Consider the following 24,584-nt stretch of genomic DNA (forward strand, 5'->3'; position numbering starts at 1 on the left):
CGGGAGCCGCGGCGACACGGCGATGAACGGAAGCGCTCATGACAGCACCCCCTCCTCAAGGACCCCTCCGGGGGACAGGACCAGGTCTATCAGGATGAGTCTTGTGGAAGGTCTTGACCAATATTGGAGCATTTACTTGATGAGCAGGTTCCCAAGAACGTTCCGTGACTGGATAACCCTTCCAATGAATGAGATAATACAATTTCTTGCCCCGCAATTTGGAATCTAGAATATGGCTGATCTCAAACTCAGGATGTCCATGCACCAATAACGGTGGAGGTTTAGAAAAAGGCTTAGAATACCTGTTAATCATCACAGGTTTTAAAAGAGAAACATGGAATACCGGATGGACTTTGAGAGACTTGGGTAAAGCTACCCGATAAGCAGTGGAACATACCTGACCCAGTATTCGGAAAGGACCCACATATCGTGGTCCCAATTTGTTAGAAGGTTGTTTCAGGCGAAGAAATCGAGAGGAAATCCAAACTTTATCACCAGGGCGATATTTGGGAGCCTTTTTCCGTCGAAGATCCGAAAAGAACTTGTAACGTCTAGAAGTTACAGAAAGAATACGATGTATCTTCTGCCAATGTCGAGTTAATCTTCGGGCTGTAAGATCAGAAGCAGGATTTACTGTGGAGGAAGTATGCAAAGGGAACGTCCTAGGCTGATATCCGTAAGCTGCATGAAAAGGAGAAGTCTGAAGGGAGGAATTGTACCGGGCATTATGGGCCAATTCAGCCAAAGGAAGGTAAGAAGTCCAGTTAGAATGATAATGATCCACATAATGTCTAAGATATGTTTCAAGACACTGGTTTACTCTTTCAGTCTGACCATTCGATTGTGGGTGGTGAGAAGTAGAGAGAGATATAGTAGTACCAAAATGTTTACAAAGTGACCTCCAAAATCGAGAAACGAATTGTACCCCTCTATCTGAAACAATATCAAGAGGAAATCCATGGATTCTTACAATATGTAGAATAAAAAGTTCAGAGAGTCTTTTGGCAGATGGTAATCCTGGCAAGGGTACAAAATGAGCCGTCTTAGTGAACCTGTCGACCACCACCCAGATAGTATTGTTCCCAGTGGACAAGGGAAGATCGGTAATAAAGTCCATGGATACATGAGTCCAAGGCTGGTGAGGTATAGGCAATGGTTGGAGTAATCCTGAAGGAAGTTGGCGTGGAGTTTTGTTCATGGCACATTGTGTGCATACTGAGACGTAATCCTTCACATCTTGAGAGAGTGTAGGCCACCAGACATGTTGTTTGAGGTTTCGAGTGGTAATACTGATGCCAGGATGTCCAGAAAGGGGACTATCATGAGCCCAAAATAAAATCTTGGAACGAAGGCGTTCAGGAACAAAGAGTAAACCATTGGGAGGTTTACAGGACAAAGGAAGACGCTCTTGAGCGGACTGTAATTCTTGTAACCAAGAAGTTGTTAACTGGGCAATGACTTCATGAGGTTGGAGAATGGTACCAGACTCAGGAACTGGGGTATCTTGAAATTGTCTGGAAAGTGCGTCTGCTTTAATATTTTTTGAACCAGGTATGTAAGACAAATTATAGTGAAACCGAGAGAAGAATAAGGACCAGCGTGCTTGCCTGGAATTTAGTCGTTTGGCTGTTTGGAGATACAGAAGGTTCTTATGATCAGTAAGTATAGTAAATGGCAAAGAAGTACCTTCCAGCCAATGTCTCCATTCATCCAATGCCATCTTGATGGCAAGCAACTCTTTATTCCCTACGTCATAGTTAAATTCGGAAGGAGTGAATTTTTTAGAGAAAAAAGCAACAGGATGAATCCTTCCAGTCTCTGGTATTCGTTGAGACAGAACCGCTCCAGCAGCAACAGAGGAAGCATCCACCTCCAGAATAAATTGAAACTCAGGATTTGGATGACGAAGGATAGGAGCTGAGGAAAAAGCTTCTTTGAGAGATTCAAAAGCTTCTATAGCCTCAGACGGCCATACTTTACAGTTTTGTCCTTTTCTTGTGAGAGAAGTAAGAGGAGAAGTAATAGTAGCAAAATTCTTGATGAACTTTCTGTAATAATTGGCGAAGCCTAGGAAACGTTGTAAAGCCTTCAAAGAATCAGGTCTAGGCCAATCCAAAATGGCAGAAAGTTTAGTAGGGTCCATTTCGAATCCAGATGCCGATATTACATAACCCAGAAAGGGTATGGATTTTTGATGGAAAGAACATTTCTCCAGTTTAGCAAACAGATGGAATTCTCTTAGACGTTGAAGTACTTTCTTGACGTGGTGCACATGATCTTGGTGGTTCTGAGAAAAAATTAAGATGTCGTCCAGGTATATGATAACAAAAATATTCAAAAAATCACGAAAGATCTCATTTACAAAATGCTGGAAAACCGCCGGAGCATTGCATAGCCCAAAGGGCATGACCAAATATTCATAATGCCCAAATCGAGTGTTAAAGGCAGTCTTCCACTCATCTCCTTTGCGTATACGGATCAAGTTGTATGCACCACGTAGGTCGAGTTTGGTGAAAATGGTGGCTCCCTGAAGATAAGTAAAAAGTTCAGGAATAAGGGGCAGAGGATAACTGTTCTTGATGGTAATCTGATTCAATCCACGATAATCAATACAGGGTCTTAATCCGCCATCCTTTTTTCCCACAAAAAAGAAACCAGCCCCTACAGGGGAAGAGGAGGGTCGAATAAATCCTCTAGCCAGATTGTCTTTTATATATTCTTCCAGAGCCATGTTTTCTGGTTTAGAAAGTGGATATGTTTTGCCTCGAGGATAGGCAGCCCCAGGAAGGAGGTCAATGGGACAATCAAAAGGGCGATGAGGAGGAAGACGTTCCGCTTCTTTTTTGGAGAAGACATCCACAAAGTCATGGTAATGCATAGGTAAGGATTCCGGAGTTTCAACTGTGAGAGCAATAGTGAGTGGTAACTTAGTAATCTCTTGAAGACATTTAGTCTGGCATGTAGATCCCCAGGAAGTGAGTTCACCGAAAGTCCAAGAAAAAATGGGATTGTGAATCTGGAGCCAGGGTAATCCCAAGATAATGGGAAATTGCGGAGTGGGAATGACATCGAAACAAATTGTCTCAGAATGAAGTATTCCTACGGTGAGGATTAAGGGTTGAGTAGAAAACTGAATGTATCCAGAACCCAAAGGATCTCCACTGACCGTAGAGACTGAAATGGAATACTCCTTCTTTAGTAAGGGTATAGAATGAGTAGAAACAAATGTAGAGTCAATGAACACACCTCCAGCACCAGAATCAATTAGGGCTTGGGTATAGATCTTCTTTTGTCCAATTAGAAGAGTTACTGGAACAAAGAGTTTCTTGTATAGGGAATGACCACTATTTTGGCTTAACTCAGTTCCCTGGACTAGAGTTAAGCCCTGGCTTTTACTGGCCTAGTAGGACAATCCCTTAATAAATGTCCTTTAAGGCCACAGTACAGACATAAGCCAAGAGTCCGTCTTCTTAAGCGTTCAGTCTCAGTTAATTTTATACTTCCTACTTCCATGGGTTCAGCCTGATCAGTAGTAGGAGAGGCTGGAGTGACTGGACTAGAAAAACGAGGAGCTAAACGAAAAGGAGTTCGAGTGGCAGTCCTCTGTGTTCTATCCTTTTCTTGTTGGCGTTCACGAAACCTGGCGTCGAGACAGATACAGAGATTTATTAAGGCTTCTAAGGACTCTGGAAGTTCACGATACACCAATTCATCCTTGAGACGCTCAGAAAGTCCTTTACGGAAAGCGGCTCTGAGTGCTCCCTGATTCCAAGTGGTTTCAGAGGCAAGGGTGCGGAACTCAATTGCATATTGAGAGACTGGTTGATTTCCTTGACGTAAATCCAGGAGAGTTGCTTCAGCAGCGGATGACCTTCCAGGTTTATCGAATACGTTTGAGAATGTAGATAGAAATGTATCAACATCCAACAGTATAGGATCATTCTTTTCTAGCAAAGGTGACACCCAAGCCAAGGCTTTTCCTTTCATTAAGGAAATAAGAAACGTGATTCTAGAAGAGGCAGTAGCAAAGAGAGTAGGGCTATTTCGGAAATGAAGACGGCATTGATTCAAAAAGCCTCTACATTCTTCAGGATTCCCATCATATTTATCCGGAAGAGGAATCCTGGGACTTAGTTGTACCTGAGACTGATTGTTAGGAATCGGAGGAGGTAATGCCTCAATCGGATTTGGATTGGGATTAGGATTGGGAGGTGCGGTAGCAACCAAATTTTGTAATAGAGCAGTAATTTGATCAAGTTTAGTGTCCAGAGACTGCAAGTGAGTGGCATGAGAACCCAAGAGCTGTCCCTGGTGAGCCACGGCCATAGATAATTCAGTGGGGTCCATTTTTAGGGCCCGTTTGTAATGTCAGCCGCTCTGGAATCAATCCGGGATGTAACCCAACTGCTAGCGTGAATTGAAAGCACACGCTAGCACACTGAGAAATATCCAGGACGTGACCCACTCAGGAAGCAGATTAGAAGATAACAAAAATGAATATTGTTCCAGAATGCAGGAAAGCCACAAAGGATAAAACGTCCCTTTAAGTAGTACAAAGAACAAAAAGGAAATGCTCTTACTTTGAAGCTTCTGAAAAAGGTCCTCTTTAGCAGGCTTGTAAAACAAAGGAAAAGTTCTCTTTTGCAGCTTGTAAAAGTATAATGTCCCTTTAAGCAGGTTTATAACAAACAGAAAGGCAAAGTTCTCTTTTGCAGCTTGTAAAAGTAAATGTCCCTTTTAAGCAGGTGTATAACAAACAGAAAGGCAAAGTTCTCTTTTGCAGCTTGTAAAAGTAAAATGTCCCTTTAAGCAGGTCTTGTTTAACAAAGAATAGGTTTAAAGGTAAAGGCCAAAGCAAGGTCAGGCAGGCAGAAGTCGGCATCCAAATATCAGCAAAAGGTATAGGCAAAAGACAGGGTCAGGCAAGCAGAAGTCGGCATCCAAGTGTCAGCAAAAGGGTAATAGCTACAGGCAAGGTCAGGCAGGCAGAAGTCAATGTCCAAATATCAGCAAGTAGGGATTAGGCAAGAGGCTTGGTCAGGCAGGCAGAAGTCGGTACACAGAAGAATAAAACTGATATGGTACTCACAATCCAGGGAAACAAACAAACGGGCCCAGATTCAGATCTCCCGCCGAGATTTAAAGGGCAGGAGCGTAACCGTCATCAGAGGGGTGTGAGAGAAAGCGTCATGTTGCTAAGCAACATGACGTCAGAGACACAGAGGAGTTCCGGGAGCCGCGGCGACACGGCGATGAACGGAAGCGCTCATGACAGTTATATACAGTCTACATACTTTCTGTTTCTTTCATGTAATTAGCAAGAGTCCATGAGCTAGTGACGTATGGGATATACATTCCTACCAGGAGGGGCAAAGTTTCCCAAACCTCAAAATGCCTATAAATACACCCCTCACCACACCCACAAATCAGTTTTACAAACTTTGCCTCCTATGGAGGTGGTGAAGTAAGTTTGTGCTAGATTCTACGTTGATATGCGCTCTGCAGCAGGTTGGAGCCCGGTTTTCCTCTCAGCGTGCAGTGAATGTCAGAGGGATATGAGGAGAGTATTGCCTATTTGAATTCAATGATCTCCTTCTACGGGGTCTATTTCATAGGTTCTCTGTTATCGGTCGTAGAGATTCATCTCTTACCTCCCTTTTCAGATCGACGATATACTCTTATATATACCATTACCTCTACTGATTCTAGTTTCAGTACTGGTTTGGCTTTCTACTACATGTAGATGAGTGTCCTGGGGTAAGTAAATCTTATTTTCTGTGACACTCTAAGCTATGGTTGGGCACTTTTATATAAAGTTCTAAATATATGTGTTCAAACATTTATTTGCCTTGACTCAGGATGTTAAACGTTCCTTATTTCAGACAGTCAGTTTCATATTTGGGATAATGCATATGAATTTATCATTTTTTCTTACCTTAAAATTGACTTTTTTTCCTGTGGGCTGTTAGGCTCGTGGGGGCTGAAAATGCTTCATTTTATTGCGTCATTCTTGGCGCGGACTTTTTTGGCGCAAATTTTTTTTTTCTATTTCCGGCGACACGTATGACGCCGGAAATAGAAAAAAAAATTTGCGCCAAAAAAGTCAGCGCCAAGAATGACGCAATAAAATGAAGCATTTTCAGCCCCCGCGAGCCTAACAGCCCACAGGAAAAAAAGTAAATTTTAAGGTAAGAAAAAATGATAAATTTTTCTCCTGTTAAGTGTAGTCAGTCCACGGGTCATCATTACTTCTGGGATATTAACTCCTCCCCAACAGGAAGTGCAAGAGGATCACCCAAGCAGAGATGCTATATAGCTCCTCCCCTCTACGTCACACCCAGTCATTCTCTTGCACCCAACTAATAGATAGGATGTGTGAGAGGACTGTGGTGATTATACTTAGTTTTTATATCTTCAATCAAAAGTTTGTTATTTTAAAACAGCACCGGAGTGTGTTGTTCCTTCTCAGGTAGAATTTGAAGAAGAATCTACCTGAGTTTTTGGATGATTTTAGCCGGCGTAGCTAAGATTCATTTTGCTGTTCTCGGCCATTCTGAGGAGTGAGGTAAACTTCAGATCAGGGGACAGCGGGCAGGTTCACCTGCAAAGAGGTATGTTGCAGTATATTATTTTCTGAGGAATGGAATTGACTGAGAAAATACTGCCAATACCGATATAATGTAAATTCAGCCTTAAATGCAGTAGTAGCAACTGGTATCAGGCTGTTTATGTATATATGTGTACACTTCAGTATTCTGGGGAATGGCACTTCTCTGGGTAATACTATATGCATATAATTTTTAGCCTAACTTGCAGTGGGAACGTCTAGCAACAGGCTGTTTAATGACATTTCATGTTATTTGATTTTAAACGTTTTTGCTGGCATGCTAAATTGTTTAATTATCTGAGGTACTGGGTGAAAAATTGTTTTTGGGCACTGTTTTTCCACTTGGCTGTCGTTTATTTTAATTTAAGACAGTTTACTGAACTTCCCTCACTGCTGTGGATGAGGGGGAGGGGCCTATTTTGGCGCTTTTGCTACGCATCAAAAATTCAGTCAAAAGTCTGTTTCTCTTCCTGCATGATCCGGATCGTGTCTACAGAGCTCAAGGGTCTTCAAAAATTATTTTGAGGGAGGTAATCACTCACAGCAGACCTGTGAGATTGTGCTTTGACTGTGATAAAAAAGTTTATATTTTGTACATTTTTTTCTGCTATTAAGGGTTATCCATTACTAATGGGGGCAATCCTTTGCTAAATTTATGCCTTTACTTGGAAAAATCTGGTTTTTATAGTTTTTCCGGTTCCTTATTATTAAACTGTCATAATCTTTTTCTGTGCTTCTTAAAGGCACAGTGCGTTTTCCATAATACTTGTAATTTGAGTGAAAAGTATTTCCAAGCTTGCTAGTTTAATTGCTAGTTTGTTAAACATGTCTGACTCAGAGGAATATCTCTGTGCTATATGTGCAAAAGCCAAGGTGGAGCCCAATAGAAATTTATGTACTAATTGCATTGATGCTACTTTGAATAAGAGTCATTCTGTACAAATTGAACATCATTTACCAAACAACGAGGGGGAAGTTATGCCGACTAACTTGCCTCACGTGTCAGTACCTGCATCTCCCGCTCGGGAGGTGCGTGATATTGTAACGCAGAGTACTTCAGGGCGGCCATTACAAACCACACTACAGGACATGGCTAATGTTATAACTGAAGTTTTGTCTAAATTACCAGAACTTAGAGGTAAGCGAGATCACTCTGGGGTGAGAACAGAGTGCGCTGATAATATTAGGGCCATGTCAGATACTGCGTCACAATTTGCAGAACATGAGGACGGAGAGCTTCATTCTGCGGGTGACGGATCTGATCCAAATAAACTGTATTCAGACATTTCAAATTTTAAATTTAAGCTGGAAAATCTCCGTGTATTACTAGGGGAGGTGTTAGCGGCTCTGAATGATTGTAACACAGTTGCAATACCAGAAAAAATGTGTAGGTTGGATAAATATTTTGCGGTACCGTCGAGTACTGACGTTTTTCCAATACCTAAAAGACTTACTGAAATTGCTACTAAGGAGTGGGATAGACCCGGTGTGCCTTTCTCACCCCCTCCTATATTCAGAAAGATGTTTCCAATAGACGCCACCACACGGGACTTATGGCAAACGGTCCCTAAGGTGGAGGGAGCAGTTTCTACTTTAGCTAAGCGTACCACTATCCCGGTGGAGGATAGCTGCGCCTTTTCAGATCCAATGGATAAAAAGTTAGAGGGTTACCTTAAGAAAATGTTTGTTCAACAAGGTTTTATATTACAACCCCTTGCATGCATTGCGCCTGTCACGGCTGCAGCAGCATTTTGGTTTGAGTCTCTGGAAGAGACCCTTGAATCAGCTCCATTGGATGAGATTACACACAAGCTTAAAGCCCTTAAGCTAGCTAATTCATTTATTTCTGATGCCGTAGTACATTTAACTAAACTTACGGCTAAGAATTCCGGATTCGCCATTCAGGCACGCAGAGCGCTGTGGCTAAAATCATGGTCAGCTGATGTTACTTCTAAATCTAAATTACTTAACATACCTTTCAAAGGGCAGACCTTATTCGGGCCCGGTTTGAAGGAAATTATCGCTGACATTACAGGAGGTAAAGGCCATGCCCTGCCTCAAGACAGAGCCAAACCTAGGGCTAGACAGTCTAATTTTCGTGCCTTTCGTAACTTCAAGGCAGGAGCAGCATCAACTTCCTCTGCACCAAAACAGGAAGGAGCTGTTGCTCGCTACAGACAAGGCTGGAAACCTAACCAGTCCTGGAACAAGGGCAAGCAGGCCAGAAAACCTGCTGCTGCCCCTAAGACAGCATGAAGTGAGGGCCCCCGATCCGGGAACGGATCTAGTGGGGGGCAGACTCTCTCTCTTCGCCCAGGCTTGGGCAAGAGATGTCCAGGATCCCTGGGCGTTAGAGATCATATCTCAGGGATATCTTCTGGACTTCAAAGCCTCTCCCCCAAAAGGGAGATTTCATCTTTCAAGGTTGTCAACAAACCAGATAAAGAAAGAGGCGTTTCTACGCTGTGTACAAGATCTTTTATTAATGGGAGTGATCCATCCGGTTCCGCGGTTGGAACACGGACAAGGGGTTTACTCAAATCTGTGGTTCCCAAGAAAGAAGGAACCTTCAGACCAATCTTGGATTTAAAGATCCTAAACAAATTCCTAAGAGTTCCATCGTTCAAAATGGAAACTATTCGGACAATCTTACCCATGATCCAAAAGGGTCAGTACATGACCACAGTGGATTTAAAGGATGCCTACCTTCATATACCGATTCACAAAGATCATTACCGGTATCTAAGGTTTGCCTTCCTAGACAGGCATTACCAGTTTGTAGCTCTTCCATTCGGGTTGGCTACGGCTCCAAGAATCTTCACAAAGGTTCTGGGCTCTCTTCTGGCGGTGCTAAGACCGCGAGGAATTTCGGTGGCTCCGTACCTAGACGACATTCTGATTCAAGCGTCAAGCTTTCAAACTGCCAGGTCTCATACAGAGTTAGTACTGGCATTTCTAAGGTCGCATGGGTGGAAGGTGAACGAAGAGAAGAGTTCTCTCTTACCACTCACAAGGGTTCCCTTCTTGGGGACTCTTATAGATTCTGTAGAAATGAAGATTTACCTGACAGAAGACAGGTTAACAAAGCTTCAAAATGCTTGCCGTGTCCTTCATTCCATTCAACACCCGTCAGTGGCTCAATGCATGGAGGTAATCGGCTTAATGGTGGCGGCAATGGACATAGTTCCCTTTGCACGCCTACATCTCAGACCGCTGCAATTGTGCATGCTAAGTCAGTGGAATGGGGATTACTCAGATTTGTCCCCTACTCTGAATCTGGATCAAGAGACCAGAAATTCTCTTCTATGGTGGCTTTCTCGGCCACATCTGTCCAGGGGGATGCCATTCAGCAGACCAGATTGGACAATCGTAACAACAGACGCCAGCCTACTAGGTTGGGGCGCTGTCTGGAATTCCCTGAAGGCTCAGGGATCATGGACTCAGGAGGAGAGTCTCCTTCCAATAAACATTCTGGAATTGAGAGCAGTTCTCAATGCCCTTCTGGCCTGGCCTCAGTTAACAACTCGGGGGTTCATCAGGTTTCAGTCGGACAACATCACGACTGTAGCTTACATCAACCATCAAGGAGGGACAAGAAGCTCCCTAGCGATGATGGAAGTATCAAAGATAATTCGCTGGGCAGAGTCTCACTCTTGCCACCTGTCAGCGATCCACATTCCTGGAGTGGAGAACTGGGAGGCGGATTTCCTAAGTCGTCAGACTTTTCATCCGGGGGAGTGGGAACATCATCCGGAGATCTTTGCCCAAATACTTCGACTTTGGGGCAAACCAGAGATAGATCTGATGGCGTCTCGCCAGAACGCCAAGCTTCCTTGTTACGGGTCCAGGTCCAGGGACCCGGGAGCAGTCCTGGTAGATGCTTTGACAGCACCTTGGACCTTCAGGATGGCCTATGTGTTTCCACCCTTCCCGATGCTTCCTCGATTGATTGCCAGGATCAAACAGGAGAGAGCATCGGTGATTCTGATAGCGCCTGCGTGGCCACGCAGGACCTGGTATGCAGATCTAGTGGACATGTCATCCTGTCCACCTTGGTCTCTGCCTCTGAGACAGGACCTTCTAATTCAGGGTCCTTTCAAACATCAAAATCTAATTTCTCTGAAGCTGACTGCTTGGAAATTGAACGCTTGATTTTATCAAAGCGTGGTTTTTCGGAGTCAGTTATTGATACCTTAATACAGGCTAGGAAGCCTGTTACCAGAAAGATTTACCATAAAATATGGCGTAAATACTTACATTGGTGCGAATCCAAGAGTTACTCATGGAGTAAGGTTAGGATTCCTAGGATATTGTCTTTTCTACAAGAAGGTTTAGAAAAGGGTTTATCTGCTAGTTCCTTAAAGGGACAGATCTCAGCTTTGTCCATTCTTTTACACAAACGTCTGTCAGAAGTTCCAGACGTTCAGGCTTTTTGCCAGGCTTTGGCCAGGATTAAGCCTGTGTTTAAAACTGTTGCTCCACCATGGAGCTTAAACTTAGTTCTTAACGTTTTACAGGGTGTTCCGTTTGAACCCCTTCATTCCATTGATATCAAGCTGTTATCTTGGAAAGTTCTGTTTTTGATGGCTATTTCCTCGGCTCGTAGAGTCTCTGAGTTATCAGCCTTACATTGTGATTCCCCGTATCTGATTTTTCATTCAGATAAGGTAGTTCTGCGTACTAAACCTGGGTTTTTGCCTAAGGTTGTCACTAACAAGAATATCAATCAAGAGATTGTTGTGCCATCATTGTGTCCTAACCCTTCTTCAAAGAAGGAACGACTTCTGCACAATCTAGATGTAGTCCGTGCCCTGAAATTTTATTTGCAGGCAACTAAAGATTTTCGCCAAACTTCTTCCCTGTTTGTCGTTTATTCTGGACAGAGGAGAGGTCAAAAAGCTTCTGCTACCTCTCTCTCTTTTTGGCTTCGCAGCATAATACGTTTAGCCTATGAGACTGCTGGACAGCAGCCTCCTGAAAGAATTACAGCTCATTCCACTAGAGCTGTGGCTTCCACTTGGGCCTTTAAGAACGAGGCCTCTGTTGAACAGATTTGCAAGGCTGCAACTTGGTCTTCTCTTCATACTTTTTCCAAATTTTACAAATTTGACACTTTTGCTTCTTCGGAGGCTGTTTTTGGGAGAAAGGTTCTTCAGGCAGTGGTTCCTTCCATATAAAGATCCTGCCTGTCCCTCCCGTCATCCGTGTACTTTAGCTTTGGTATTGGTATCCCAGAAGTAATGATGACCCGTGGACTGACTACACTTACCAGGAGAAAACATAATTTATGCTTACCTGATAAATTCCTTTCTCCTGTAGTGTAGTCAGTCCACGGCCCGCCCTGTTTTTTATGGCAGGTCTAAATTTTTAAATTATATTCCAGTCACCACTACACCCTATAGTTTCTCCTTTCTCGTTTGGTTCTCGGTCAAATGACTGGGTGTGACGTAGAGGGGAGGAGCTATATAGCAGCTCTGCTTGGGTGATCCTCTTGCACTTCCTGTTGGGGAGGAGTTAATATCCCAGAAGTAATGATGACCCGTGGACTGACTACACTACAGGAGAAAGGAATTTATCAGGTAAGCATAAATTATGTTTTTTGACGTTTTTGCGCCAAAAGTGTCGGCGTTCCGGATGTGGCGTCATTTTTGGCGCCAAAAGCATTTAGGCGCCAAATAATGTGGGCGTCTTTTTTGGCACTAAAAAATATGGGCGTCATTATTGTCTCCACATTATTTAAGTCTCATTATTTATTGCTTCTGGTTGCTAGAAGCTTGTTCACTGGCATTTTTTCCCATTCCTGAAACTGTCATTTAAGGAATTTGATCAAATTTTGCTTTATATGTTGTTTTTTCTATTACATATTGCAAGATGTCCCAGATTGACCCTGAGTCAGAAGATACTACTGGAAAATCACTGCCTGGTGCTGGATCTACCAAAGTTAAGTGTATCTGCTGTAAACTTGTGGTATCTGTTCCTCCAGCTGTTGTTTGTAATGAATGTCATGACAAACTTGTTAATGCAGATAATATTTCCTTTAGTAATACTACATTACCTGTTGCTGTTCCATCAACATCTAATACTAGTGTTCCTGTTTGTTAACATAAGAGATTTTGTGTCTAAATCCATTAAGAAGGCTATGTCTGTTATTCCTCCTTCTAGTAAACGTAAAAGGTCTTTTAAAACTTCTCATTTTTCAGATTAATTTTTAAATGAACATCATCATTCTGATTCTGATAATGATTCCTCTGGTTCAGAGGATTCTGTTTCAGAGGTTGATACTGATAAATCTTCATATTTATTCAAAATGGAATTTATTCGTTCTTTACTTAAAGAAGTCTTAATTGCATTAGAAATAGAGGATTCTGGTCCTCTTGATACTAAATCTAAACGTTTAAATAAGGTTTTTAAATCTCCTGTAGTTATTCCAGAAGTTTTTCCTGTCCCTGATGCTATTTCTGAAGTAATCTCCAGGGAATGGAATAATTTGGGTAATTCATTTACTCCTTCTAAACGTTTTAAGCAATTATATCCTGTGCCATCTGACAGATTAGAGTTTTGGGACAAAATCCCTAAAGTTGATGGGGCTATCTCTACTCTTGCTAAACGTACTACTATTCCTATGGCAGATAGTACTTCCTTTAAGGATCCTTTAGATAGGAAGATTGAATCCTTTCTAAGAAAAGCTTACTTATGTTCAGGTAATCTTCTTAGACCTGCCTATATCTTTAGCGGATGTTGCTGCAGCTTCAACTTTTTGGTTAGAAGCTTTAGCGCAACAAGTAACAGATCATAATTCTCATAGCATTGTTAATCTTCTTCAACATGCTAATAACTTTATTTGTGATGCCATCTTTGATATCATTAGAGTTGATGTTAGGTATATGTCTCTAGCTATTTTAGCTAGAAGAGCTTTATGGCTTAAAACTTGGAATGCTGATATGTCTTCTAAGTCAACTTTGCTTTCCCTTTCTTTCCAGGGTAATAAATTATTTGGTTCTCAATTGGATTCTATTATCTCAACTGTTACTGGAGGGAAAGGAACTTTTTTACCACAGGATAAAAAATCTAAAGGTAAATTTAGGTCTAATTATAGTTTTCGTTCCTTTCGTCACAATAAGGAACAAAAGCCTGATCCTTCATCCAAAGGAGCGGTATCAGTTTGGAAACCATCTCCAGTCTGGAATAAATCCAAGCCTTTTAGAAAACCAAAGCCAGCTCCCAAGTCCACATGAAGGTGCGGCCCTCATTCCAGCTCAGCTGGTAGGGGGCAGATTACGATTTTTCAAAGAAATTTGGATCAATTCAATTCACAATCTTTGGATTCAGAACATTGTTTCAGAAGGGTACAGAATTGACTTCAAAATAAGGCCTCCTGCAAAGAGATTTTTTCTTTCCCGTGTCCCAGTAAATCCAGCGAAGGCTCAAGCATTTCTGAAATGTGTTTCAGATCTAGAGTTGGCTGGAGTAATTATGCCAGTTCCAGTTCTGGAACAGGGACTGGGGTTTTATTCAAATCTCTTCATTGTACCAAAGAAGGAGAATTCTTTCAGACCAGTTCTGGATCTAAAAATTTTGAATCGTTATGTAAGGATACCAACATTCAAAATGGTAACTATAAGGACTATTCTGCCTTTTGTTCAGCAAGGGCATTATATGTCCACAATAGATTTACAGGATGCATATCTGCATATTCCGATTCATCCAGATCACTATCAGTTTCTGAGATTCTCTTTCCTAGACAAGCATTACCAATTTGTGGCTCTGCCGTTTGGCCTAGCAACAGCTCCAAGGATTTTTACAAAGGTTCTCGGTGCCCTTCTGTCTGTAATCAGAGAACAGGGTATTGTGGTATTTCCTTATTTAGACGATATCTTGGTACTTGCTCAGTCTTCACATTTAGCAGAATCTCATACGAATCGACTCGTATTGTTTCTTCGAGATCATGGTTGGAGGATCAATTTGCCGAAAAGTTCATTGATTCCTCAGACAAGGGTAACCTTTTTAGGTTTCCAGATAGATTCAGTGTCCATGACTCTGTCTCTGACAGACAAGAGACGTCTAAAATTGGTTTCAGCTTGTCGAAACCTTCAGTCTCAATCATTCCCTTCGGTAGCCTTATGCATGGAAATTCTAGGTCTTATGACTGCTGCATCGGACGCGATCCCCTTTGCTCGTTTTCACATGCGACCTCTTCAGCTCTGTATGCTGAACCAGCGGTGCAGGGATTTCACAAAGATATATCAATTGATATCTTTAAAACCGTTTGTACGACACTCTCTGACGTGTTGGACAGATCACCAACGTTTAGTTCAGGGGGCTTCTTTTGTTCTTCCAACCTGGACTGTGATTTCAACAGATGCAAGTCTGACAGGTTGGGGAGCAGTTTGGGGGTCTCTGACAGCACAAGGGGTTTGGGAATCTCAGGAGGTGAGATTACCAATCAATATTTTGGAACTCCGTGCAATTTTCAGAGCTCTTCAGTCATGGCCTCTTCTAAAGAGAGAATCGTTCATTTGTTTTCAGACAGACAATGTCACAACTGTGGCATATATCAATCATCAAGGAGGGACTCACAGTCCTCTGGCTATGAAAGAAATATCTCGAATTCTGGTTTGGGCGGAATCCAGCTCCTGTCTAATTTCTGCGGTTCATATCCCAGGTATAGACAATTGGGAAGCGGATTATCTCAGCCGCCAAATGTTACATCCGGGCGAATGGTCTCTTCACCCAGAGGTATTTCTTTAGATTGTTCAAATGTGGGGACTTCCAGAAATAGATCTGATGGCTTCTCATCTAAACAAGAAACTTCCCAGGTATCTGTCCAGATCCAGGGATCCTCAGGCGGAAGCAGTGGATGCATTGTCACTTCCTTGGAAGTATCATCCTGCCTATATCTTTCCGCCTCTAGTTCTTCTTCCAAGAGTAATCTCCAAGATTCTGAAGGAATGCTCGTTTGTTCTGCTGGTGGCTCCGGCATGGCCTCACAGGTTTTGGTATGCAGATCTTGTCCGGATGGCCTCTTGCCAACCGTGGACTCTTCCGTTAAGACCAGACCTTCTATCGCAAGGTCCTTTTTCCATCAGGATCTCAAATCCTTAAATTTGAAGGTATGGAGATTGAACGCTTGATTCTTAGTCAAATATGTTTCTCTGACTCTGTGATTAATACTATGTTACAGGCTTGTAAATCTGTATCTAGGAAGATATATTATCGAGTCTGGAAGACTTACATTTCTTGGTGTCTTTCTCATCATTTTTCCTGGCATTCTTTTAGAATTCCGAGAATTTTACAGTTTCTTCAGGATGGTTTGGATAAGGGTTTGTCTGCAAGTTGCTTGAAAGGACAAATCTCTGCTCTTTCTGTTCTTTTTCACAGAAAGATTGCTAATCTTCCTGATATTCATTGTTTTGTACAAGCTTTGGTTCGTATAAAACCTGTCATTAAGTCAATTTCTCCTCCTTGGAGTTTGAATTTGGTTCTGGGGGCTCTTCAAGCTTCTCCGTTTGAACCTATGCATTCACTGGACATTAAATTACTTTCTTGGAAAGTTTTGTTTCTTTTGGCCATCTCTTCTGCTAGAAGAGTTTCTGAATTATCTGCTCTTTCTTGTGAGTCTCCTTTTCTGATTTTTCATCAGGATAAGGCGGTGTTGCGAACTTCTTTTAAATTTTTACCTAAGGTTGTGAATTCTAACAACATTAGTAGAGAAATTGTGGTTCCTTCATTGTGTCCTAATCCTAAGAATTCTAGAGAGAGATCATTGCATTCTTTGGATGTAGTTAGAGCTTTGAAATATTATGTTGAAGCTACTAAGAATTTCCGAAAGACTTCTAGTCTATTTGTTATCTTTTCCGGTTCTAGGAAAGGTCAGAAGGCCTCTGCCATTTCTTTGGCATCTTGGTTAAAATCTTTAATTCATCATGCTTATGTCGAGTCGGGTAAAACTCCTCCTCAAAGGATTACAGCTCATTCTACTAGGTCAGTTTCTACTTCCTGGGCGTTTAGGAATGAAGCTTCGGTTGATCAGATTTGCAAAGCAGCAACTTGGTCTTCTTTGCATACTTTTACTAAATTCTACCATTTTGATGTGTTTTCTTCTTCTGAAGCAGTTTTTGGTAGAAAAGTACTTCAGGCAGCGGTTTCAGTTTGATTCTTCTGCTTATAATTTCAGTTTTTTTCATTATAAGATTTAAACTTTATTTTGGGTGTGGATTATTTTCAGCGGAATTGGCTGGCATTATTTTATCCCTCCCTCTCTAGTGACTCTTGCGTGGAAGATCCACATCTTGGGTAGTCATTATCCCATACGTCACTAGCTCATGGACTCTTGCTAATTACATGAAAGAAAACATAATTTATGTAAGAACTTACCTGATAAATTCATTTCTTTCATATTAGCAAGAGTCCATGAGGCCCGCCCTTTTTTTGTGGTGGTTATGATTTTGTATAAAGCACAATTATTCCAATTCCTTATTTTTTATGCTTTCGCACTTTTTTTCTTATCACCCCACTTCTTGGCTATTCGTTAAACTGATTTGTGGGTGTGGTGAGGGGTGTATTTATAGGCATTTTGAGGTTTGGGAAACTTTGCCCCTCCTGGTAGGAATGTATATCCCATACGTCACTAGCTCATGGACTCTTGCTAATATGAAAGAAATGAATTTATCAGGTAATTTCTTACATAAATTATGTTTTTTTATTAGATGCCATTTGCTTTTAACATTTGAGACATCGTTTTTACATTTTGGCCATAATCTATCCGTTTGGTTTTTAAAAGTATAGGGAGACGTTCCTTTTTTATTTGCTGCTATATTGTATTCCAATAAACATATTATGTATATTTATAAATAGGTGTTGTGATACTTTTAGCCTTAACAGGCGCACTTATCTATCCCTAAGCTTAGCTTAAACTTTTGTGTGTATGCTTTCTATGGTAGATAAGTAGAAACTTCAAAGAAAGAAGAGGCACTCACAGGACTTAATAAATATTTTTATTTGTATTTCATCAATAAAGGATCAGTCAACGTTTCGGTCCTCACATGGACCTTTGTCAAGACTGTTTCTTAATCCATGTTTTTTTGTTTTGTTTTTATTTATTTTTCTTTAGTTAAAATTGGATTTCTCTTCACCCAAACGTAAAGAGAAGCTTTTAGAAGAAGAACAATCTGTTGACTTTGTTTTTATCCCTCCTGAAACAAAAGAGAGGGTTTTGACAGAGCACCAAAAAGAAGTGCTGAGAATAAAAAGGTTGGTAATTTGATTAAAAATCGTAACCCTCAATTCTCAGGATCCAACAATGACTTCACTCTAGATTTCATTGTGCATTTATTTATTTTTTCCCATCAGGGTGGACATACCCACAATGTATAACAACCTTGATGCATCTCAAGACACAACTTTATTCACACAATATTCTCAGAGCCAGGATAACTCATTGTGAGTAAGCGAATTCTGATCATAGCTCTATTATAACCACTGTTTTTTAAATTCCTAACTCTTTTTCACTTTGTAGAGAGAAGCCTGCCTTAGCAGAGGAATCAAAAGAAAACGTGGATAAATCAGAGGTACTAAACGTGAAAGTTTTATAGAAATGATTTTCTTGTAAACTTTGTTTATAGTTTCGAATTAAAATTAGGCATAGTCAGCATTGCAGAAATTAAGTATTTTTATTTATTTCATGTAAGTTGCAAGAGTCCATGAGCTAGTGATGTATGGGATATACAATCCTTCCAGGAGGGGCAAAGTTTCCCAAACCTCAAATGCTTATAAATACACCGCTCACCACACCCACAATTCAGTTTTACAAACTTTGCTTCCCTATGGAGTTGGTGAAGTAAGTTTGTGCTTGATTTTTCTTCTATGATAAGCGCTCCTCAGCATATTAAAGCCCAATTCCTCTGAGTACAGTGTTTGTCAGAGGGATGTGAAGGGAGTATCGCCTATTGATTTAATGGTTTTCCTCGTGGGAAATCTTTTCAAGGGTTCTATGTTATCCGTCATAGAGATTCATTTCCTACCTCCCTTTTCAGATTGACGATATACTCCTATATACCATTACCTCTGCTGATACTTTTTCAGTTCTGGTTTGGCTATCTGCTATATGTGGATGGGTGTCTTTCAGTAAGTATGTATTGTTATTTAAGACACTCTCAGCTATGGTTTGGCGCTTTATGTATTAATATAAAGTTTTAAATATATGTATTTACTTATATTTGCCATAAGTCAGGTCTATGTATATTTCCCTTTTGCAGTCTAGACAGTTTCAGTATAGGAATCATGTTTGGGAAGTTTATTTAAACTTTTTTTTTTTTTTTACCTGGGGTTCAGTCTTTTTCAATTTAACTCATTTTTTCACGGGCAAATCTAGACACGCAAGGGTGCAAAATGCTGTTGTCTTTTTAAAGACACGATGAGTCCACGGATCATCATCATCACTTATGGGATATTCACCTCCTGGTCAGCAGGAGGAGGTAAAGAGCACCACAGCAGAGCTGTTAAATAGCTCCTCCCTTCCCTCCCACCCCAGTCATTCTCTTTGCCTACTTTAGTGATAGGAAGAGGTAAAGTGAGGTGTTAGTATAGATTCTTCAATCAAGAGTTTATTATTTTTAAAGTAGTGCAAGATTGTGCTGCTTTGTTCTAGGGTGTAGCCGTAGTCCAGATCAGTCTCTTCAGTAGAGCTTTTGGTGGCTTTAGAGCAATAGGAACTGGTGGGACATAATTCTCACTGTGCCTCCTATACATTTATGCTGCCCTAATCCTGAAAGCCTAAGCACATTTAACTCAGGCTTATTTTATTCCACAGGGCTATGGGAGGGAGAGGACCTCTTAAACCTGCTGGACTGTCCTGTCGGACAGCATTTAAGGTAAGTACTAACTTTGTTCATTCTGGCGAGTAGACTCAGTGGAAAGTGGGCACTTGAACTTTATTTGAAACTTACATAAGACTCAATCAAGGCTTATGTTGGGACATTAATCCATCTTATAGTGGAGTTTTTTTTTTTTGAGACAGCCATGAGTACTGGGGCTGGGAGAAATATGGCTTGTAGACTCTTGCCGGATTTTTCAATTTATTATGTATGGTGGTTGCGGTTCCTATTAAACTTTTACTCCGATAACTGGTAATGTGTTTTTGGAAGTTACGCCCACGATGGGCGGGGCTATAGTTTTACATGCTGCATTTAGATAATTGCGTAGTACTCAGCCGACAGAAGTGGACTTCTGCACACGTGGCTCTACAACCGCATGTCTTTCTGACTATTCAGGAAAGCGGTTGTAGCATTTTTGTGCCCTTGAGTATCCGGATCGTTTTCAGATAATCTACAAGTGTTCCGGCCAGGGAGTGAGTCTGTTTGGCAGGTAGGCACCTCAGCAGAGTTGCTGAGGTGTATGGGTGTTCTGAATTTACTTTTGTTTAACTGCTGGGGTACGTTTTTCTCTAATGCAGTAAACAAGTTGGTGTTTAAAATATAAAGGCACAGTATAGTTTTGTTTTTCCTTTTTTCTGACATCAAATATTTTTGAGAACAATTTGATTATCTTTTTCTTTGAGCATATATTTCTTATATAGTATAAAGTGTTACCTTTGTAAACTCTTAGAGACAGTAACGTTTTTGTTAAAAAAAACAAAACGTAGTTTTATTCTAATTGTACTTTACTATGGACATAGGAGCCGTGCAAAATGTTACTTGCTCCATGTGTTTGGATACTAATGTGGAACCACTAATCACTTTCTGTCCCTCGTGTATTGAGAGGGCTTTGAGTTATAGGGAAAAGATTTTTCATGAGCAAAATTTTTCAAAAGCGGATGCTTCCCAGGAGTCTAATGATGAGATTCAGAGTATGCTGCAGCTTTCTCCCCAACCGTCCCAAGATTTAACGCCCGCACAAGCAGTGCCCTGTACTTCTGCTCTAGCGCCTGCTGGAGTTACCTTAAGACATAGCTGCGCTTATGTCTTCCACAATTTCTGATGCGTTGTCTGCCTTTCCTATGCTACAAGGCAAACATAAGAGGAAGGACTACCATGTTGTCAGTGAGGTTTCTGATGCAATGGTGGCAATTTCGGATGTACCCTCCCAAGGAACTAAGATGGAGGGTATGGAGGTTCTATCAGAAGGCGAAATTTCAGACTCAGACGGTTCATTGCCTTTGACTGATTCAGAGGTTGTATCTTTAATGTTTAAACTAGAACACCTCTGCCTGTTACTCAAGGAGGTTTTGGTTACCTTGGACGACTGTGATTCTACAGTAGTGGTCGTTACTGCGAAGTCGAGTAAATTGGACAGATATTTTGAAGTTCCAGTACCGAAGCGAACTTTGAAGATTATTTCCAAGGAATGGGAGAGACCAGGTATTCCCCTTTCCCCATCTCCTATTTTCAAGAAGATGTTTCCTATAGCGGACGCTATCAGGGAAACTTGGCAGACGGTTACTAAGGTGGAAGGAGCTATTTCCACCCTAGCCAAGCGAACTACTATTCCCTTTGAGGATAGTTGTGCTTTTAAAGATCCCACGGACAAGAAGTTGGAGGGTCTACTTAAAAAGATTTATGTTCACCAGGGTCTGCTATTGCAGCCGGCTGCGTACATTGCTACGGGCTTATTGGTTTGATGCTTTGTGTCTCAGAACTGAGACCACTTTAGAGGAGATCCAAAATAGGATTAAAGCTCTGAAGTTGGCTAATGCCTTTATTACGGATGCTCCTCTGCAAATTACTAAATTGGCAGTTAAGAGTTCTGGTTTTCTATCCTAGCCCGCAGATCCTTATGGTTAAAACTCTGGTCTGCGGACGTATCATCCAAGTCTAAGCTTATAGCAGTTCCTTACAAGGTGAAGACCTTGTTTGGACCGGGCCTGAAGGAAATTATCTCTATCATCACGGGAGGTAAGGGTCATCTCCTTCCTCAGGATAAGAGAAGTAAACAAAAAGGACGAAGTAATTTTCGTTCCTTTCAAAATTTCAAGGGAAATTCTTTCTCTTCCTCCTCTAAACAGGAAGGGGAACTATTCGCAATCTAAGCCTACTTGGAGACCCAACCAGTCGTGGAACAAGGGTAAACAATCCAAGAAGCCTGCTGTTGAATCCAAAACAGCATGAAGGGCATGCCCCCGATCCGGGACCGGATCTGGTAGGAGGCAGGCTCTCATTCTTCGTTCAGGCTTGGGTTCGGGGCGTTCAGGATTCCTGGGCGGTAGAAATTGTGTCTCAGGGATACAAACTGGAATTCAAGAATTTTCCTCCCAGAGGAAGATTTCTTCTTTCAAGATTATCTGCAAACCAGATAAAAAAGAGGCATTCTCCCCCTCTCCTCCTTGGAAGTAATTGTTCCCATTCCAGTACAGGAACAGGGGCAGGGTTTTTATTCAAATCTGTGGTTCCCAAAAATGAAGGAACCTTCAGACCTATATTAGACCTCAAGAGTCTAAACAAGTTTCTCAGAGTTCCATCATTCAAGATTGAAATTATTAGTACCATTCTTCCATTGATCCAGGAGGGTAAATTTATGACGACAGTGGATTTAATTGATGCATATCTACAGGTTCCTGAGGTTTGCTTTTCTGGACAAACGCTTTCAGTTTGTGGCTCTTCCTTTCGGGCTGGCCACGACACCCAGAATTTTCACAAAAGTTCTGGGATCTCTACTGGCGGTTTGAAGACCGTGGGGCATTGCGGTGGCGCCCTATCTGGACGATATTCTAATCCAGGCGCCATCTTGTCAGCAAGCAGTATCTCATACCAACGTTGTGCTATCATTCTTGAGATCTCACGGGTGAGAGGTAAATCTGGACAAGCATTACTTTAATCCCGAAGACAAGGGTAACTTTCTTGGGAACTCTAATAGATTCTATATCTGAGGATTTTTCTTACAGAGGTCAGGAAATCAAAGATTCTAGATACCTGTCGAGCCCTTCAGTCCAATCCTCGGCCGTCAGTGGCTCAGTGTATGGAAGTAATCGGACTGATGGTGGCGGCAATGGACATCATCCCGTTTGCTCAGTTTCACCTCAGGCCTCTGCAGTTAAACATGCTCAGGCAGTGGAATGGAGATTATGCAGACTTGTCTCCTCAAACAACCCTGGAACAGGAGATGAGAGACTCTCTTCGATGGTGGCTGTCTCTGGATCATCTATCCCAGGGAACCTGCTTTCGCAGACCTTCCTGGGTGATTGTGACAACAGACGCCAGCCTTTTAGGGTTGGGAGCTGTCTGGGGTTCCCTAAAGGCTCAGGGAGTGTGGACTCAGGCAGAGTCTGTACTTCCTGTCAACATCCTGGAACTGAGAGCGGTCTTCAATGCTCTTCTGGCCTGGCCTCAGTTGGCTTTGGCCAGTTCATCAGATTCCAGTCGGACAATATAACGTGGCTTACATCAATAGTCAGGGAGGAACGAGGAGTTCCTTAGCGATGACTGAGTTAGCCAAGATAATTCGGTGGGTGAAGGCCCACTCTTGCCATCTGTCATCGATCCACATCTCAGGGGTGGACAACTGGAAGGCAGACTTTCTGAGCAGGCAGACTTTTCATCCAGGATAGTGGGAACTCCATCCGGAGGTGTTCTCCAACCCGATTCTCAAATGGGGTCGGCTGGAGTTGGATCTCATGACATCTCGTCGGAAAGCCAAGCTCCCAAGATACGGGTCGAGGTCCAGGGATCCCCAGGCGGAACTGATAGATGCTCTGGCAGTTCCTTGGTCCTTCAATCTTGCATTCCTATTCCCTCCGTTTGGCCTCGCAGGATTTGGTATGCTGATCTGGTGGACATGTCATCCCTGCCACCTTGGAGACTTCCGTTGAGGATGGACCTTCTCATTCAAGACTGCTTAGAGATTGAACGATTAATCCTATCTAAGTGGGGTTTTTCTGATTCAGTCATAGAGACCATGATTCAGACTCGTAAACCTGTAACTAGAAAAATTTACCATATTATATGGCGTAAATATCTTTCTTGGTGTGAATCCAAGGGTTACTCATGGAGTAGAGTTAGGATTCCCAGAATTTTGTCTTTTCTCCAAGAAGGTTTGGAGAAGGGTTTGTCGACAAGTTCCCTAAAGGGTCAAATCTCTGCCTTATCTATTTTGTTACACAAACGTCTGGCTGATGTCCCAGATGTACAATCATTTTGTCAGGCCTTGGTTAGGATCAGGCCTGTGTTCAAACCAGTTACTCCTCCATGAAGTCTGAATTTAGTTCTTCAAGGGGCTCCGTTTGAGCCTATGCATTCCTTAGATATTAAGTTATCTTGGAAAGTTTTATTTCTTGTTGCTATTTCTTCAGCTCGTAGAGTGTCTGAGCTCTCGGCGTTGCAATACTCTTCGTCTTACCTTTTCCATTCAGATAAGGTAGTTTTGCGGACTAACCTAGGTTTTCTTCCTATGGTTGTTTCAGATAGGAACATTAATCAGGAGATTATTGTTCCTTCCTTGTGTCCTAATCCTCCTTCTCAAAAAGAACGTCTTCTGCACAATTTGGACATGGTCCGTGCTTTAAAATGTTATGTACAAGCGACTAAGGACTTTCGTCAGTCCTTTTCTTTGTAATTTTCTCTGGTAAACGTAAGGGTCAGAAAGCTACGGCTACCTCTTTTTGGCTGAAGAGTATCATCCGTTTTGCATATGATACTGCTGGACAGCAGCCTCCTGAGAGGGCTCATTCCACTAGGGCAGTTGCTTCTTCATGGGCATTCAAAAATGAAGCTTCTGTAGAACAGATTTGCAAGGCTGCAACTTGGTCCTCTCCACACTTTTTCTAAATTTTACATATTTGATACTTTTGCTTCGGCTGAGGCCGCTTTTGGGAGAAAGGTTCTTCAAGCGGCGGTGCCTTCCGTTTAGGTTCCCTGTCTTGTCCCTCCCGTATCATCTGTGTCCTCTAGCTTGGGTATTGTATCCCATAAGTAATGATGATGATCCGTGGACTCATCGTATCTTTAAAAAGAAAAGAAAATGTATGCTTACCTGATAAATTTGTTTCTTT

General features: G+C 41.8%; 1 protein-coding gene across 1 annotated transcript in view; it reads left to right on the forward strand.

The window, feature by feature from the left end:
• Positions 1–24,584, forward strand: part of RIF1 (replication timing regulatory factor 1) — a 675,273-nt gene that overhangs the window by 440,216 nt on the left and 210,473 nt on the right. The window contains exons 25-27 of the mRNA XM_053712714.1: positions 17,718–17,857; positions 17,957–18,046; positions 18,123–18,174. Of these exons, the coding sequence (XP_053568689.1) occupies positions 17,718–17,857; positions 17,957–18,046; positions 18,123–18,174 (282 nt within the window). The remainder of the gene's footprint in view (positions 1–17,717; positions 17,858–17,956; positions 18,047–18,122; positions 18,175–24,584) is intronic.

The sequence above is a fragment of the Bombina bombina genome, chromosome 1, assembly GCF_027579735.1.
Source record: "Bombina bombina isolate aBomBom1 chromosome 1, aBomBom1.pri, whole genome shotgun sequence".
In the NCBI taxonomy this organism is placed as follows: Eukaryota; Metazoa; Chordata; class Amphibia; order Anura; family Bombinatoridae; genus Bombina; species Bombina bombina.